Raw genomic sequence first — 18378 nt, 5'->3', positions numbered from 1 at the left:
CTCTGAATAGATCCATAAATCCACCCTTTCAGAGATTCATTCCATATTAGACTTTTTAAGAGCCTAAAAGAAGTCTGCATTAAACTGTTTATTATGCTTCACATTTTGACCAATTTCCTTTTGGTCTTGAGAAACTTTTCAGAACTGTTGTTTCCTATACAGAAAATCTATCTCTGCAGGAGCCTGTTAAATGTCAAAATGGACTGATACATATTATATCCCCACAGCAGCTACTTTGTTAGTCTAATCTATTATAAACTGTTCTGTTATACTCTATATGCTTAAAAATCATAAATATTTCAAGTGACTTTTTATTAACTGATTACAGATATCCTTAAGATCATACCTGTTTAAACAAACTGATAAGAACATTCATATGAACAGAACTTAGAAGTCACAAACTACTACCTTCAATATAATGGGAGGTTTGATTTAAATACCCATCTTGATGACACCAGGACTGGAACTACAATATCCTCAAGAATGCTAAACAAGAAGGCTTTTTTGACGCAGAAAAAAATGTGCAATGAATTCCTCATTTGCTCTTAAATATTGATATAAAGTTGGGGTAATGCAGCACTCTTAAAAACAACATTAGGTTTGCGACCAGAAACATGGTTCCAAAATGTGTATGGCAGAGCTTGGTTTTGTTTGTTTGTTTTTCTTTTCTTGAATGCCTTCACAAAGCAAAAAGCTCCCCTGCTAGTCTAATTTAGTGTTTTCATTTTTTCTAATTACGCTGAAACATCAGTTAAGAGCCTACCTGATGTTTTGGAGAATTTGCTGTGCTGGGATTGATATTCCGCAATGCCTAAGAGTAAAAATAAGATGGATAAAAATTACTTTAGCTGCATGGTTTGCCTCTGCAGGCTGTCTTATAAACACCATCTTGTAGTAGCAAGCCCCCAAGACCGGCCAGATGAGACACGATAAGGGAGTTAAGATACTCTGAAAATCACGACACAGTGAAACAGAACTCACAGATTTACCAAGGATGTGTATTTGACAGACAAGCTTAACGACCAGGGAGAACACCACCAAGGAAACTGGCTGTCACCTGGTCCCAAGTTAGTCAGGTTCTCAATGACAACTGAGGCAAGAAGATGATTAGAAGGCCTACCTAGAAGCATGCTAGCACAGGGTAAAATGTTTGTTGGTGGATTAATTGCAAAGCAGGAACAGCAGAAGCCCAGGTGCTTAAGCGGAGAGAGAGTCCTGACGCCACCTTTGCAAAGTATTCTTATCTAGAGTACTATATAAAAAGTAATGGCTGTAAAGATGACCCATCTTACACCAAGAGATGCTGAAGATTCCTACAGAACAGTCCTTGACTACAAAGGGGATAACGGGAGTCAGATTTCAGGACAGAGGTGACGAAGAAAGAGAAAAGCTGTCTTTGAGGACAGAAAGATATTATCCTCTCCTGACACAAGGCCCATCACCCAAAGTAAGAAGGGAACAGGGTAAGATTTTAGAAGGTTTTCCTCAAAGAAAAGATTAGTGCTTTCTCTGGCAGTGCCAAAAAGAACCAAAGAATACCCTAAGTATCTAGCACAGATGGTAGTAACTCTTAAAACATTCAGATGGAAAAATTGAAGCAGCAGGCTTAGAGTCAAAAGGATGTTGAGCCCAAATTCAAAATCCAGATATTCCAGTGTCAGGTCCTACACTTTAACATTTGCTACAGCTATATTCACATAGTAGCAAAATACTGAAAGGAACAACTTGCAGCCCAATTATGAAGTTTGAAATTCTTCAGCATAAGAAAACCACAAGTTGAAAATGCACGACTTGTTCATTGTTCAGTTGTTCCATGCTCCACTCCACTGTTCAACAGATAAGGTGTCTCCTCAATGTATCTTGCAGAAACTTCACAAGTATTTTGAAATCCTGCAGACTGTGACTGGTTCTAAAAGCGAAAGACTTTCCTCCACTTAAAAGGGAGAATTAAAGCAGCTGTGGGAACCAACTTCCTGTCTTTTTGCGTGACTCAGAACTCAATGAATAAGAAATATGTTCTCAAGAGGAATATCCAATCAGATCAACAGTCCATGATGTCATCCTAATCGTAAAGAAGCCTCTTCATGAGTTTTGTTAGAGAGAGGAATGAGGGAGGAAAGCCAAATCCTTCAGTCTGTTAAATCAGATGTTTTCGCTACCAAGCTGATATCAGCAACAGAATGAATTTAGACTTTTTAGTTTCAAAGCTTTTTGTACAGTCACTGGTTTTTAAGACTTACTGGAACAACAACTTAGCCAAAACAAAACACAACATACAAAAGAAATAGTGGAAGTAGGTGTCTAACCTGTGGCCTCACCTGCCGAAGCAGTTCTTGGTGCTTCAGTCTCAGCCTTTCCTTCTCCATCTGCAGCTGCTGAAGTCTCATCTGCTGTTGCTGATTGGAGCTGCTCCCACCCATCAGACCACCCTGGGGACTCTGGGGAGCCAGAGGGGGTGGCTGCTTCACTGGAGCACTTTGGCTGATTCGCTGATTCATGGCTAAGGAACCAAAACAATACACATTTAAAAATGAAATTCAAACAAATACACACAAGGTAAGTGTTATCCTTAGAAGGCATATATTAAAACCTTAAAAAAGTTACAAGCCATGGCAGTATAAAACACGCAGCTACACTGATGTGCACAATATGAAATGTATGCTGTGTTATTCCTGTGAAGTCAATGAAAAAAATCTCATGTTTAAGAATACATACTTGTTCCAGAAGCTTATGAAAACAGTTAAATGTGTAAGTTGGTGGTATTAAAATATTTCAAATTTAATTAGAAGGATCTCTCTTTCTTCCTAATAACCTATTCTCAATTTAGACACAAATAATACAAAAATCACTTTTCTTATTCATGTGAAATCTGAGAATCAAACTCAAAAACACACAGAATGGCAAAGCAGATCATCTCACTTATATCAATCTACATTTGGTTAAAGGCTATCGGTCTTCCCATTGTGGTGCAGGTCAGGCAACAAGCCTGTCACATCAAGTTTTGAGTGTCACAGGCTCCATTTAGGGGATCTTGACATGCAAAATTAGAGCTGGTACAGAAATGGTAGATAAATTATACAGCCAAAAATGTTGCCATCAACATCAGAAATATTTTATTAGTGCTTTGTTAGCTTTTACCCCACAGAAGTATAAGATACATCTTTGCCGAGGCGTGGAGAAGAAAGCGTCATCACCTTGTGTGGCTAATGCACAATGAAAACCCATCTTCCCTTCACCCATAAAAGCAACACCCAAGACTACCTTATTTTATAAAATCATGCATGACTGGGATGCATCTACCTGACAGGCCTGACTGCTCCCCAACATGAGGTCAGTATGGTTAAAGTCAACAGAGGCACTGGAGTTCCCACAGTGAAAGGGAGGGCTGGGAAAGGCTGAATGTGTTACAAGGGCACTATTTTCAGAGGTTTTCAGTTTTGGAATTGGCTCCCCATCTTGTTGTCTGGAGCATCCTGAATCTGTTAACATTCACTGTATGCTGCCAAATGCATTTGCCAAAGCAGCGATGGGAGAGTCGTAGGGATTTTTTTACTATTATTTATTTTTTCTGGGAATGAAGATTATGGTTTATGGGAACAAAGAAGAAAACAAAAAAAAGGAGTGAGCTTCTTATAGGATGACAGGTTGATTTGGTGCAAAGAAAACCACCCGTTGTATTAGTTCAAATTAATATTTTCATCATGTGTAGAGGATTCCTGGAACACTAACACTTTAACTATCATACGAAAGGAGAATTATGTCATAAAGTATCTATATCATCTATTCTCTGAAAAGCCCTTCCATCTCCACTGTCTTTCGAATGTTCACCTTGAGGTAAAGTAGTGCTTTTCTTCTGTTCCAAGAAAGCCTAAATATATTTATCTCATAACAGCAGTAAAAATGGTTGGTGCTTCACAGCCTTGCTCCCTTTTCACCTTGCCACAACTCATCTTTCCACTGAGAGGTAACATATGAAGAAGAAACACCATATGCTCACTGGAGTTAGAATAGAAAACAAACAAACAAGTCAAAAGCAGTTACAGACTCAACTCTCTAGTCTATCCTTTCAACTACTCCATAGGTCCCGCACAGAGTCAACAGTCTAATGGACAGGTGGATCCCATTTTCATGAGTCAAGTCAAAATAGAATGAAGCATCAAACAACTTGAAGTAATTTGAAATAGTCTTCTATATAGTTACTCATAAGAGAGCGTCATACATACAATTACAAATAAGATAAAACTTCCTGCAATGTAAGTGACCAGGTGAAGTAGGAATAGAAACTGAATCCCAAATGAATACCAAATAGAAACAGGGTGAATAAAAAGGACTGGAGGTTCAACTCTAACCTGCAAGTCCCATCCTGACCCAATGGGGAAAAAACAGTGAGAAGATGACAGTGCTGTGGATTAAAGCTTAAAATCAAACAGCTGATCATAGAATCACAGAACAGTTTGGGTTGGAAGGGACCTTCAAAGCTCACCTGGTCCAACCCCCTGCGATAAGCAGGGACATCTTCACCCAGATCAGGTTGCTCAGAGCCCCGTCCAGCCTGGCCTGGGATGTCTCCAGGGATGGGGCATCCACCACCTCTCTGGGCAACCTGGGCCAGGGTTTTACCACCCCCATCACAAAAAAATTTCTTCCTCATGTCTAGCCAGAATCTCCCCTCCTCTAGTTTAAAACCATCACCCCTTGTCCTGTCATAAGGCCCTTTTAAGTACTGGAAGGCCACAATAAGGTGATGTGAGCAGTGATCTGTAATGGACAAGCTCCAGGGCCTCCACTGGGCAACCTCTGCTGGCAGACTGACAGCCATTAGATAACCTGCATTTACCGAACCAGGTGGAGCTGAAGCTAGAGAGAGCAATGCAAAAAGGCAGCAGTGCAGCCAGACGTGACAATGCTGGACTGGGGAATGTATCTCCTGCTTTATCTCTTTTTACCCAGAATCCTATTAAGGCTGGAACCAGGACCATATCTTTTGTTTTTATTATCTCACTCTCTTTCACCTTAAAAGCAGACAATGAAGGAGTTACTAGGGGACAACATAAACAACCACCTTCTCCTGCTGTTAGCTAATTCTGAAACTCAAGCAGAAGTCTGTGCTACCCTTCTGAAGTTCCAGGGCCCAAACCCCGCTATTAAACAAGACAGAAGGTCACTTACAGTGGAAAGTAAAAGGGGACAAAGGTTAGAAAATTACCATCACCTGCAAGAAACACAGCTAAGTTAAAAGCAAACTATCTAGCTTGTAAAAACTAAGTACCCAAAGCTGAAGAATGTAAATTTCTTTAGGTTAAAAAGGCACATTTGTGGTCTAGTCTCCAATTGTACAATCATGGTTTCGGAGTCCCCGTCTCAGCAGCTCGGAGCCAAGTCACATTGCAGACAACCTCGTAGACATTGAACAATTTCTAACCTTAGTTAAACACTCAAGTGCAATATCACTAACATGTTTTCATATTATTAACATAGTATGAATTTGTTTTTCCCTGCATGCACCATTCAAATATTACTTCCCTAGGCCCCTTTGCCACTACTATGCAGCTTTGAAAATAATTTCCCTCTCATGCCGACTTCCTCATATTTATATACCTGTATCTTTCTGACAGCTGATTTTATTATCCCTGTTCTCTCTGATCAGAGTTTGCTCTGCTCTTCCCATCTCCTGACTTAGCAATTAAAACTGTAAGAAACAAATCATGTTTGTCTGATGCTTTCCATTTTATTCCACCAAACTAGATCCCCCTAAAATGACTCTGAATGTCCAATTTGAAAGCAGTGTTTCTAACTGGAAGTGTATCAAGAACAGGAACATTGTAAGATATTGAGACTTCAGTGCATACTTAACATTCACCAATAAGTATAGGGAGGGGAAATTTAATTATATGGTTTGGTAACTCTTCAGAATCTGAACCAAAAAAATCTAGTTTCTAAATTCTTATTCAGGAATCCATTTAAAGGATTTTTCTGAGCATTTTTACTATTTCAAGAATGCAAGTGCAAAAGACTTCAAACAAGATTTTAAACTGTCCTCAAAACAGCTCATGGAGATGCTTTTCATGTAAGGGAACTACTTCTAACTGTGAAATTAGAAGTTTGCACATTCGAAGATGATGTTGCTAACTGGATTTTACTGATTGAACAACATCCCCAAGTGAAGAACCAATGGAAAAAGAAGCCAACAGAATGATTTTCAGCCATCTTGGCTGATTATACAAGTGTGCTATCTTCAAGGGAAGCAGAAAAATGATATTTTCTATATTTTCCAACACAATATTTAATGAAAAGAGGGAAAACACATCTTGTTTCAAGTGACAGGAAAAAAAAAAGGAGAATTTTATTCTCAATTCTCCATTACTTTACTGAGGACATGACAACGGAAATCTGCACCCTAAAGAATATGCTTATCAGTGTGATCTCAGATAAGCATATTTTATTTTTCCCCACACCTCATGAGTTTGTGATGATCCTGACATGCACAGCTCCTTTAAACCACTTTGAATTCAAAGGCAAAGAGCTTCATTTACCTATTAGAGTTGTGACTTATCAGTTATCTGATGCATCCTGTGCTTTACCTTCCACGGGTATGGAAAGCGTTTAAATAAGGGGCTCTGCACCCACACAGAGGAGGCTGCAGAGACCTCACAGGCAGAGAAGGAACAAACACGTCTTTGTTTCTAGAAGAGGGGGATTTGAGGGAGGAGGAGGAGGGGCAGACAAGTTAAAAAACATGGGCGACTTAACACAGTAAAAGAGATCTTGCTGTCCTATAATATGGCTTAGCTTCACAATCTGCAGAGTACGGTCAATTGTAATAGCTGCAATATGCTTCTGAGAATAAGGAATTAGTGGTCTTCAAATATTACATATTGAATTTTCTACTGTCCAAACTCAACAGCAAAATCCCTGTTCTGTACTGTAACAGGTAACAGTTTCTGAAAAAAGTTTAGATTGATGTCTAAAAAAAACCCAAAAAAGTTTAGACTGCCTTAAGGGAAAAAATAAGGAAAAAACCAAATAACAACAAATCAACCATGGGTGCTGGAGAGAAAAGGCCAGCAGATTGTTAACAGCTCAAACATCCAAGGCGAATTCCCTCCCAGGATGCGATGGGCCCAGGGCAGCTCTCCCTGCACAGAGCTGCAGAGCAGCACCCCAAGGAGCAACAGACACAGCTCCCTGTCTGATGGTTCTGCTGGTGTATTTATCATTTCAGCCTTCAAAACTAATTCTACTCTGCAAATTTAAAGATGTTATTTATATGTTCAAACTACAACAAAAAAAGCTCAGGATCTGAACGTACTATAACTTACTGCTCTGAATAATAACAATAAATGTTTTCACCGAGGGTATTGAAAAAGAATACTTGTTCCCTTCAGCTTCATTTGTAAACTAGTCAGTTTTTGTGCACCATTTTTGGCTATGGCCAGGTTTTGAATGGTGCCTGTTTGCAGCATGGTAACAAAGGCAAAAATCCTCTTTGATTAAATTGAAAAGACCTGTGAAGAAAAAAAAAAATTACCAGCATGATTTGAAAGAATGAGTCTCGGAAGTAATAAAAACTTGTTCCAAGTGGCTTTTTTAGAGAGACTTGGTACAACAATTTGTTGTTTAATCAGGATACAAGTCATGCTTCTGGAGTGCATTCTTTATAATGCATTGCTATATTACTTTAACAAAATCCCAGCTGCAGTTTAATAATGCTGCTGTTATAAAGCCACCTAAAAATTACGACAATAAATTTTCCATTGGTTTCAGCCTCTGATTACTCTGAGAATCCTGGAGCTTAAAAGTGAGGTGGAAACCCGAAACAGATTGTTCCCTGGGCTCATTTCGCTGTCCTAAGTGTACAAACCAATCTTAGTATCTTAAGTCGGGTAAAAGAAATATTCACACACTCCGGACCTGGACTCTTGGTTAAAACAAGATATATCCAATTATTAGAGAAGCATGTCCAAACTACAGATTGATTACTCTGCATTTCTCAATTATTTGATTTCAAATGAAACTAATATTTTTCTTTTTGTTACTCCATCACTATGGTACCTATTGGTTCAAGCAAGATAAATTAAACAGTTCTTTGCTGCCTTTGATAAAGCTGTCATTGCTTTTAGTAATTGCTCTGTATCCTAAAATGCAGAGGTGCAATAGCTGGATTGATCAACCACCACCAAGACTTTCTAGCATCCCCAGAGACACTCTTCACACATCAGAAATTAAACTGGAATAAAATTCTGTTGCAGTTGTTCATGGATCTTGTTCATGTCTTCATACAAGTCAATAGCAATATTTGGAAAGCATTTTCGCTCAATATGAGGCAGTTTCAGAAGAACCGAAATATTCTGACCAGCCAGAAAAGCAAACAGAAATGAGATTCAGCGGTAACATAGCTATAAAAGAAACTTCTGCTCAGTGCATGCATATAAAACAATGCATGTTCCATTCTTTAAAGAGAAATCAATTTTAATTTTGGAAGTCTAAATATTTTCTTAAATATTTAACTTTATTTTTAAATCTTCATACAGAACAGAACTGACAGTGTTAAGTCTTAGTACTACAGGAGAACTATGTAGCTCGCACCGCATAGGACAGATTATAAGAAGAAACCTCAATTAATGTCATCTAAGTTTAAATTGTATCTATGAAACACTGAAGACTACAGAAAGAGCAGGACTCTGAGCTCATCAAGGCCCCATGTCTGTCCACCCAACATCTGGCAAAATACATTTAATCAAAGCTAGTCCACATTTTAGACCAAAGTTTAATCAGCAAACACTGTACATAAGGGTATTAGCTGCAGTGTCACTGTTTGATCACCACATAATACTTCCTGGGTTAATTAGGCCAAAACACAAGCTTCTGTATAATTTCTTATTAAATAATACAAAAGCTTTTTTCTTTTTTTTTTTTTTTTCTTTAAATGCAGGTTTCCTTCAATTTATTTGGGGGGAACAAACCTTGTGAATATACATGTGCACATCTGCATTTTTTTATTCTGTCATAAGCCCTTTAGAAATGATCAAATGGGAATTACAAAAAATGATAAAAAAATCAACAGTACATTGTCAAGCAACAGAGCAAAATCGTTTTTCCTATATAGGCAAATGAAATCGAGGGTTGACATGATTGAATTCAAGAAGGAAAAAAGCTGACGCTTCTTTGAATTTTAGATTATATATTATTAGATATACAGTGTATAATTATTGTGTGTACGCCTATGTTTAGATTACAGATACTGAACTATATATTCAAAATTACGCACCTTCAATTTTTAACGTAGTACGTCCATTAACATGCAAACCGTGGTGTTAGAAGGTTATGGTGGAAAAAATGGCCCTATTAGGAGCGCAGTTTTCTGTCGGTCACAGCTGTTCTAGCACAACACTGGAAGAACATGTTGTTTTTACTGGCATAAAGACACCACTACCCACAAATCTCCTGTCTCAAACAGGATTAAATTATTCTAAAAACAAAACAAAACCTAAAACAGGTATAAACTTACACAAACATACTGCCTTGACAAACTCTTAATAAAAGTGGGTTTTTTTCCCCTTTTTATAAGTATATACACACTTTACGTCGAGCAGATAACTGCATCCTTACACAATACTTATGGACAGATCTAATGATTTCTTCAGTGAATGCTGTATAGTAAGGAGGTCTAAATACATCCTTCTTTTGAACAAAACAAGATTTCACTTTCTGATATTTATACCTTAAGGGCAGCATCCCCCATTACAAAAGGATGCCCACCAGGGAAATTTCATCTGCCTCTGCAGTTTTGCAATGAGCTCACCCTGACACAAGTCAGTGGTTCACTGAAAACCGATGCTGCTCCACCTACACACATACTGAAATACAGAAGTCTCTTCCCCATCCTGAGTGATCTCCTGAAACTGCTCTGGAAAAACAGAGACAGGTAAATGAAAAATCCAGTACCAAGAGATCAATCAGATAAGTCAAATCCGCTATGGTTTAGAGAGCATGTAAAGAGGATATGCCATTGAATCTGGAGATCAAAACCAACTGTGATTCATGCCCTGTTTTTATGCAAAATTGGAAGGCAGATCTGGAATTTAACACCATCTGAAATGCCATTGTGGCCAGACACAAGGCCTGGGCGTTTTTTTGACCAGACAAAGGTCAAAAAACCCATTTTCCAGTCTAGCATTCTAGTTCAATCTTTTTCACAAATCTGCCTCTGGCAAGGCTCCTACAAATTAATTTGAAAGAACTCCAATTAAACAAAGTGCTAGATAGGTAAAGGATAAGAAAATAAGACTATGGAATGTTTCCTTTTCATTTCCAGTACTTAAAAATTAGCAGACTCTCTGAAGCTTAAGCTTTTAAGTGCATTTCAAATTTGTTGTAAGGTTGGCATTGTTGTTGTTTTTTGTTGTTGTTCTTAATGGAAATAATAAATACATGTTTTAATGAAATCTACAGGTGCATTTTACTTCAGTATTTCTAAACAAGCCCCTTTCATTATTTCAAAGGTAAAATTATCTTAACATTACAAAATAAAGGAAGCAGAAAATTCTGATGTGCATCCTCTATTCTCCTACTGTTATCATTTTTATTCCTTCTCCTGCTTGTGTAGTTGAGGCAGCTACTGTGCGCAGAGCCCCTTATGGCACTTTCCATAACAAACGAAACTCGTCTTGCCTTGCTTTCCCTCTCACCCAAAACTCATACAGAACTTAAAAATAATGTTACTATAATCTCTAAGTGGGAGTCATAAAAATCAAGTCATGGCAAAGACTTCAATCTGAAGTCACATCTTTCACTTCATATCCCATATGGCAGCTTCGACATTCGAAAGAACAAAAGGAAAAATGCTGTGCGTGTGTGTAGCACCGGTATGATCACTAGTAACAAACCTGTACAACTGAAGTCTGGAATAAAATAACAAGAAGGCTGAAACAGTATATTGTTTTACTCCAATTCCTGCAGACAGACTTGTCTGACTACTCTAATGGAGCACTTCGGTTTAAACACAAGACTTACATTAACCCAACATACACACAGACATCAATCGGCTGCCAGTTTCTGGTATTTTCCCACTTCCAGTCCACTGTCCCTTCCCCGAATTCAACAAATCAAGTATCCTCAAAAGGCAAGTTATTTTAAGTTGCATTTCAAAAACAAGTCATATCATCTGCAAACTTAAATAAGAGTCAAAATCCCTTTAATGGTATTTGATACAAAAGCCAATTCTTGGAAACTTGTAGCAATAAAGTTGAACAATTCCAAACTTCAATTGGTTCTAGGAAATTTAATTTTATAGCAAAAGCAGATGTTCTTCTACTTCACTAACTGCAGCCACTTAGAATGCATAGCTGACCTGTTTCCTACCCAGACAGTCTCTGACTATCAAGAAAACATATTAACTTATCTGTAAGGCTTAAGAAAACCAGTAAGATTTGTGATGAATGACCAATGGACAATAGCAGAAACTGGTAAAGGATAAAACAGTTGAAAACACACAAGCTCAAACTGACAGTTCAATTCTTGTAAAGAAATAACCTTAAAAAATTAAAAAGTAATTTGAAGCCCCTTATTCCAAGGTCTGCAAAGGCACTAACAAGGTAGGACAGCATGTTTGTACCAGATGCTCCGCTAGACAAAGGATCCTGCTGACACAGGCCTAAGGATCCCCCCATTCCCTGTGCATGAGAAGATCCTCCTTTCATACTTAGTTCTTTCCTAGATTTTAAAGTCTGTGAATTATTCTAATGCAAAACTATTCTAAAGTCAAATATGTAAACTTGGAGGATCAATATGTGAGGCACAACAAGACTTCACTGTCGTTTAAGTTGTGCAGCTGAAGACCTCAAAGCCACTATAAAGATGTTAGATCTGAGTCGTGGAAGGAAGTTTTTATCTTCAACTTGGAGCACTCAGGTTTTAGACCCAGTCTACACCACAGCTGGGTATTCTAACAGGGACCCTTATCTGATGCATTAGTCTTAAAAGTCTGCTCCAAGAAACAATCCATATTAAAAGCCTCCTTTTATTTTTTGTCTAAAAGCAAGAATGCAATACCTAAATTGCCCTTACCAGGTCAGTCAGCAGGTGTGCCGCCTAAAACAATTTCTTCAAACCGATCTTCCTTCCTCTTTCTTTTCTAGCCACATTCATGGAAAATTCCCAGCACTACTTACAAACAAAAAAACAAACCAAGGTATATGCACACCTACTGGAGAAAATAAAGATGAATGCAAAGTTTCCATCTGATGAGGAACAGAGACAGACATAAGGGCTGTCTCCCTGAAAGCTGGGAAGTCAGAAGCAATAATGACAAAGACCCTTCAAACCTTCTGTTTCTGAACACTGAACAGAAGAGTATGTTTGCACATACCATTCAACCACTTCAATGGCTCTTCAGATTGGTGGAAGTGGCACTATCAAAGAAGAAATTAATTTCTCCTTTGTTTTCAAGCAATATTAGTATCACCATAATAATCAAAAGATGAATTCACGTAGCATTGCTTGCGAAAGTGTTAGCAGTCGAAAGATAGTGAAAACCAAGCCCTTTTATTAAAACACAGTGATATAAAAGCATATGGTGATCCTCGGGGTTGGGGGGAGAACCACAAAAAAACCCCAAACCAACAGGATTTTCAGCCTATATTAAGCACTGAAAGGTAAACTTCTGAGTCATTCACATGCTATTTAGGGGCACAGCACGTATTTGTTGAGGATCTCCACACAATAAATAAATGCAAGACTCAGTAATTTAGCTCTGTCAAAAAGATTTTCTTCTTTCCTGGAGTGACTCAAGGAGGTCACAAGTGAGAAAGTAACAGGAATAAGATTCTGTATTTTCTTGGCTCAAATGATGAAAACATAAACCACAATACAACGTGCACAATTTAAGATTTCAAGGAAAACTCCGTCAAGCTCCACAGCAGCTAGCAGCTTGTCTCTATTTGCCGTCACTCTAGATCAGAAGAGTCCACATGCCTTTTTTTTTTTCCCTTTCCTGCCCCTTTCAGTTACACTTGAGCTCTTTGACTGAAAAGGTCTGGAACAGATTAAAAGTCCAACCACAAAATAAAGAGCCTTGGCATGTACTCAAGCCTGTCTGGGATACACATACGCAGTGGGCCCAAAAAGGGAAGCTATGCAGCAAGAAACCCTTATGCAGCCTTTTTGACATTTCTAACTTCTTTCAGCTTAAATGCACAGCTTTAACAACCGATGGAACTTCAGTATGCACAGGGCACGTAGCTTTTGCCCTTACAGTTAGACCATACTATTTACAGGAGTACAACAGTTTTGAGAAAAAAAGATTCATCTCACTCATGACCTCTGTCATTTCCACACCTTTTTAATCCCAGCTCATCACTGGAAACTATAAAGTAATATTAAGAAAAGAAAAATACATACCCTGAAAGATTACTTCAGTAAATATAATTGACCTGCCTCTTGACTGCAAAAGGCAACACTGGTTTTCCAAATGACTGCTTCCTTTTCAGCCTTATTCACATATTAAGTAATTGTGAGGTTGCAAATTACCCACACACTCCTCTTGCAATAGGCAAACAGGTCTGCAGCTCTGGCTGGTGCTAAAGCCAGCATGGACATCTGCCAGGGCTGACAACCTTCAATATGCGCCCCACCTTTGGGCTCAAGCTGCACAGTGGTTCGACCTGTCTACAAACTGGTGAGCAGTTTATAAACAAAGTGTGACAACTTGGTGTTCTGCGTAAGAGCAAAGAGATGTTTTAAGTAGGCACTCAAGCCTACAAAACAAAAATGCCAAAATTTCTAACAGCCACTGCAGAAAAACAAAACAGAACAAGCGGCTGTTGAGTTCTGCAGCTCTGTGTTTACATGGCATTCATGGAGTTAATGCCTCTCCCAAAAGGGGCCCACAGTTGTTGTTAGGTCAACCCCTGTAAAGCTTCAAAGGCTTTGTATCCCCTCAGCCTGACCTACTCAGGGATCTGCACACTGTTTTCATTTAGTTGCACCAAGTCCAAAACTAAAGCCTGAAAACCACAATGATCTCTTCTTTTTTTTTTTTTTTTTTTTTTTTAACTTCTACTGTTTTTTCCATGGCTCTGGAAAAATAACTGAAATCCAAAGGAGCTGAAAATAGCAAGTTATTGGGAAAAACAAATCAAGGGCAAATTAATACAGCTAATAAAGTTTTCACACACAGGTCATGGTTTTATACAGAAACTGAAGTTGTAATGTCACCTTAAATACATGAGAACAATCACTTGGACACTCTAAAACTAGTTTGGAGTCTCTTAATATTATATGCTGTTGCTATTCATAGTCACCAGTGCCAATATTTTATTGCAATGTTTGCAGTTCTGCTTTTCATATAGCTCAAAACCACTACAAAATAATGAGATACCAGTTTTATTTTGTTATATTTTTACATTAGACCTTGTGATCACTGATTTAAGTTACTATTTCTGTTTCAAATATTACGTAGTCTTTACCCCACAGATAGATTATTAAAATAGAAACATTAAAGCTAATTATTTCTCTCCATATTGTTTAAAACATGCAGTTTTGTCATGATCATCACTGTGACAAGCTGGAATTATAAGCTGGTATAGGTTTCAAGTGTATTTAAGCAGCATTAATTACCATTTGACAATGCCTTCTTTTGGAAAGTGCAAAGGAAAGCAAATATTTGTTTGGGAATTTAAAGATTCTTCTGTTGTACAGTTTTGCAGTTCTAAAGGGAAGAGTGAGCTGGGCTGAAACTATCTCTAGATTTCTGAACGCCATCAATTTTGGGAACTGTATGGATCACATGGCAAAATCCCAACCCCTCACGTTAGAAACTTCAGTGGCAAACACTTCTACAGGATGTATGCTAATCCTTTAAATAACTATTTAAATAAGGTCTCTATAATTCAAATTAAAACATATTTTAATTGTACTACAAAAAGTGTTCAAAATATGCCTGCAAAATTAAAGCTGATTGAACTGAAGCGGATCAAAAATTCTGAAGCGAGATGAACTTTTACCAAAGCGTGGGTCAAGCCTTGGGTCTAGCCAAGATGTGGTCTTGTTCTTATGGTTTATGTAGTAAATTTCTCCATCCTGGGTCATAGCTTGTTCCCATCCATCGGGGAGTGGGCCTGCAATATAGAAGGAAGGAGTTGATGGCGGGCTCTTGTTTGCTCCAGCTGAAATTGATCTAAAAAAAATTCCAACATTTTACATATATAACAGTACATGAAACAGAATAGTTTCAAGCTCATGTCTAACATTTCTGGGATAAGGGCAAAGAAGTGGTGGGTGGGAAATCAAAGAACAGAAAGCACTTCTATAATTTTGCTTCAGGATTTGGAGTTTAATTTCATAACTTGTTTGTATTCTTTCATATGCTTTTGACGCTTTCTTTTGCTATAGCGCTATAGTACGAAACCAGCAATAAGTCAAGCCTGCCAGAATGAAACCAGCACGAGCACCAGGAAAAAGAATGAGAGCAGAGATTGTCTACCTTTCACAGGCAAGTTCATCTGGTGATTAAGACCCAGCAGCAGCAACAAGGTAACACGAGGTACTGAAACATTCCTCTGTCTTTCACAAACAATTTAAAAAATGACAAAACTGATTTTCCATTTATCTCACACCATAACTTTTTGTGAAAGCGTTAAAGGCTTAAGCAAGCAAAAACGCAGACCTAAAGAACAGGAGGCGAACAAGCAACGAAAAAGCAAAGGTAAGAGCACACTAGGAGCAGACACAGACACGGTGCCGCAGCAGCAGCGCTACGGCCTTGCGAGCAGGAGGCACAGGAGGGGACACCAGCACTTGGGGAACAGTAAAAGGCAGGGATGTGATGGTGTTCTGGACTCCAGAGCCAGTGTCTGAACACAAAGTTTTGAGGTGTGTTTCCCCCATGTTCCAAACAGTGGCTTTCAAGAAAATCACCTTTCGTCACTATACAGCTCATAAACCATTCATTCCCATCCCTACAGGATCATGTACGTTCATCTGTATTTTGCTTAGACAGAAAACTATACTTAAAGTTACATTCATCTGATCTTACCTGGCAGATGCTTTACAAATGTACCTTTTAAAATTCTTACACTCACGTAGGCATGGACTTTTAAAAATGTCTCAATTAGATTCAGGAAGATCTCACTTGTATTTCTTTAGATCTAAGTAAAATCCTAAGATGATACGGTAAAAGATTCACTACAAAATGTTAAAAATATAAAAGAAATTAGAACAAGACCTGCTGCAGGAAGCCATCGAATTTCAACCTCTTCTTCCACTCTTCCTCAGCATAATACAGTAATACATTAGCAAAAGCCATCTGGCTGTTAGAGTTGGACCAACAGACCATTCTGTATGATGTAAAATACATTAAGTATGTGCAAGCATCATAATTTCACATGAGATTCAGATATACCCCTGAAAATGTGTGTATATCTGATAAATGCCTGAAGTACCTACTGTATCCATGTTCAAACTACCTTAGCTCTTTGCCTGTCATTTTGTCCTAAAGTCATGCTCCCGTTGAAGAATTTGTTGTCTAAAGCTGGAGGGGGAAGGACAGGTTTGTTTCCTTAATCTCAGAAGATTTTCTTGGAGCAATGTCAAAAAGAGTAAAATAACCATTTGATTGCATTCCACTAATATCACAACGCGCAACCAGGACAAGAATTTCTTGCTATGGTCTATGAAGATCCCCTGCAAACTACATTTCTAACTGAAACTCTTCCATTTTGGCTCCAAAAGTTATGCCTTTTTCTAGCAACCTCACTACTCCACCATTAGAGATATAGGTTTTCACGTGAGGAAAAACAGTGATACAACCATTGGACATTTCCTTCCCGACATTAACATCCACAAGCTTTAAATGCTGTATATAAGTAACAAGAGCACCTCAGCTCTTATCAGGGGCTAGTGAACAGAACAGACAAGAAAGAGCAGCAACACTGCAAAACATTCATAAATGCTAACATATTCACAGTGTAACAGGACTTTGATGCTGAAGTGAAAGCTCAAGTGCACAGAACCCTGTACTTTGTTACCATATTTAAAGACCAGCCAGCTGACCAGTGAGATGCTGTTTTATAAAACTGGGGCACAGGAGCACATTGACATGCCCCACATCACCCAAGTGTAGAAGCCAACGAAGAACCAAGAATGTTCCTTGGCTGCTGAGCCCACACCCTGGCTGTGTGGGCAGATGTTCGCTACCGTTCTCCTCAGAGTCCTGAGCCACACATCCCTCAGAGACGAAACTCAGCAAGAAATTCTCTTTTGAACTGCAAAGCCCAAAAACCCAGCTGGCTCTAGGAAAAACAGAACTAGCCTTGGGGTGACAGTCCTGCTGAACATTCAGTAAAGTGTATACCGGTCCAGCATGTTCCTGTGTAGTAAATAAGAAAAAGAGCCTTTGAAGCAGGATGCCAGGAGCTGAGCCGTCCACCTACCTGGTAGAAGAACATGCTTATTAGATTCAGTGATCTGATGAGTACTAGCTTAGTAGAGACAAAGCTGGGCAAGGTTCTCTTTCTAAATGAAATGCACAGCTGTGGACAGGACAGGAAAGGTCTGTCTGCTCACCTGGCTATCACAGTAACAAGTCTTCCTTGCCAAGTGTCATTGATGGCTGCAGAAACAGAACTCTTCTCTCTAGAAACTTTTGGCGTTAACCATGGTGTTGCTTTCTTCCCTGACCAGAAAAGTGCTCTTGTGTTTCTGCTGTCACATCTATGTGTTGAAATGGTAGCTCAAAAATCAGTTAGTACTGCTTTCTGTAATTCCTATTTCGTTTTGCGAGCAGTTGTGAAACCAGAAGTCTCTCAAGTCTGATTTTGTAACTGGCTGTCCAACAAACTCTGTGTTAGAGGTAATGTAGTAAAAATGGAAAACCATGGTGAAGAATAACAGACATAATCACTCAGAGCATCTAGGAAAATTTCTGTGCAATTACATGTCTTTTTTTCCCCAAAAAGGCTCAACAGGAAAAGAATTCCCAACATTAGCTTATGTTTTTAAGTGACTTAATTTATGTTGCTGCTCTTCAGACCTTCTCACTAAAATTTTTTTAGTTACTGCAGATCGTGCTGTACAAAAACATCTATGCTGGGTCCAACCAAAAGTCCATTTAGCCCAAACACCTGGCTGGGTGTGATGGAGAGATCTTATTGCTGAAAGCAGTCTGTTTAGTGACTGTCACACTCTATAAACTTTTAAATAAAGCACTGAATATACATATAGACCCAAGAAGAATGGTGGTTATGAATAGTCACTTGGCCTCCAAGCACCTCAGGTGATTTCTTGAGCCAGATTCTCTCTACTTACTGGGTGCCAAAGGATCTCTCTTTCAAGTACTTTTACAGTCTCCCCTTGAACCTTTGTAAACATTTAGTACCAACA

The 18378-nt window shown here is 38.6% G+C and overlaps 1 protein-coding gene across 8 annotated transcripts in view; it reads right to left on the bottom strand.

The window, feature by feature from the left end:
* The window catches only part of YAP1 (Yes1 associated transcriptional regulator), a 90279-nt gene that overhangs the window by 18916 nt on the left and 52985 nt on the right, over positions 1-18378 (bottom strand). The window contains exons 4-6 of one of the 8 annotated variants that reach the window (XM_065832011.2): positions 15003-15116; positions 2307-2500; positions 764-811 (exon numbers count right to left, since the gene is read on the bottom strand). In XM_065832011.2, coding sequence (XP_065688083.1) covers positions 764-811; positions 2307-2500; positions 15003-15116 — 356 coding nt within the window. The remainder of the gene's footprint in view (positions 1-763; positions 812-2306; positions 2501-15002; positions 15117-18378) is intronic. The other 7 variants (XM_065832021.2, XM_065832048.2, XM_065832055.2 and 4 more) reach the window with 7 other exon arrangements.

The sequence above is a fragment of the Patagioenas fasciata genome, chromosome 1 (assembly GCF_037038585.1).
Source record: "Patagioenas fasciata isolate bPatFas1 chromosome 1, bPatFas1.hap1, whole genome shotgun sequence".
Lineage (NCBI taxonomy): Eukaryota > Metazoa > Chordata > Aves > Columbiformes > Columbidae > Patagioenas > Patagioenas fasciata.
Note: the sequence above shows the minus strand (reverse complement) of the source record. Positions and strands in the feature narration are given on the sequence as shown.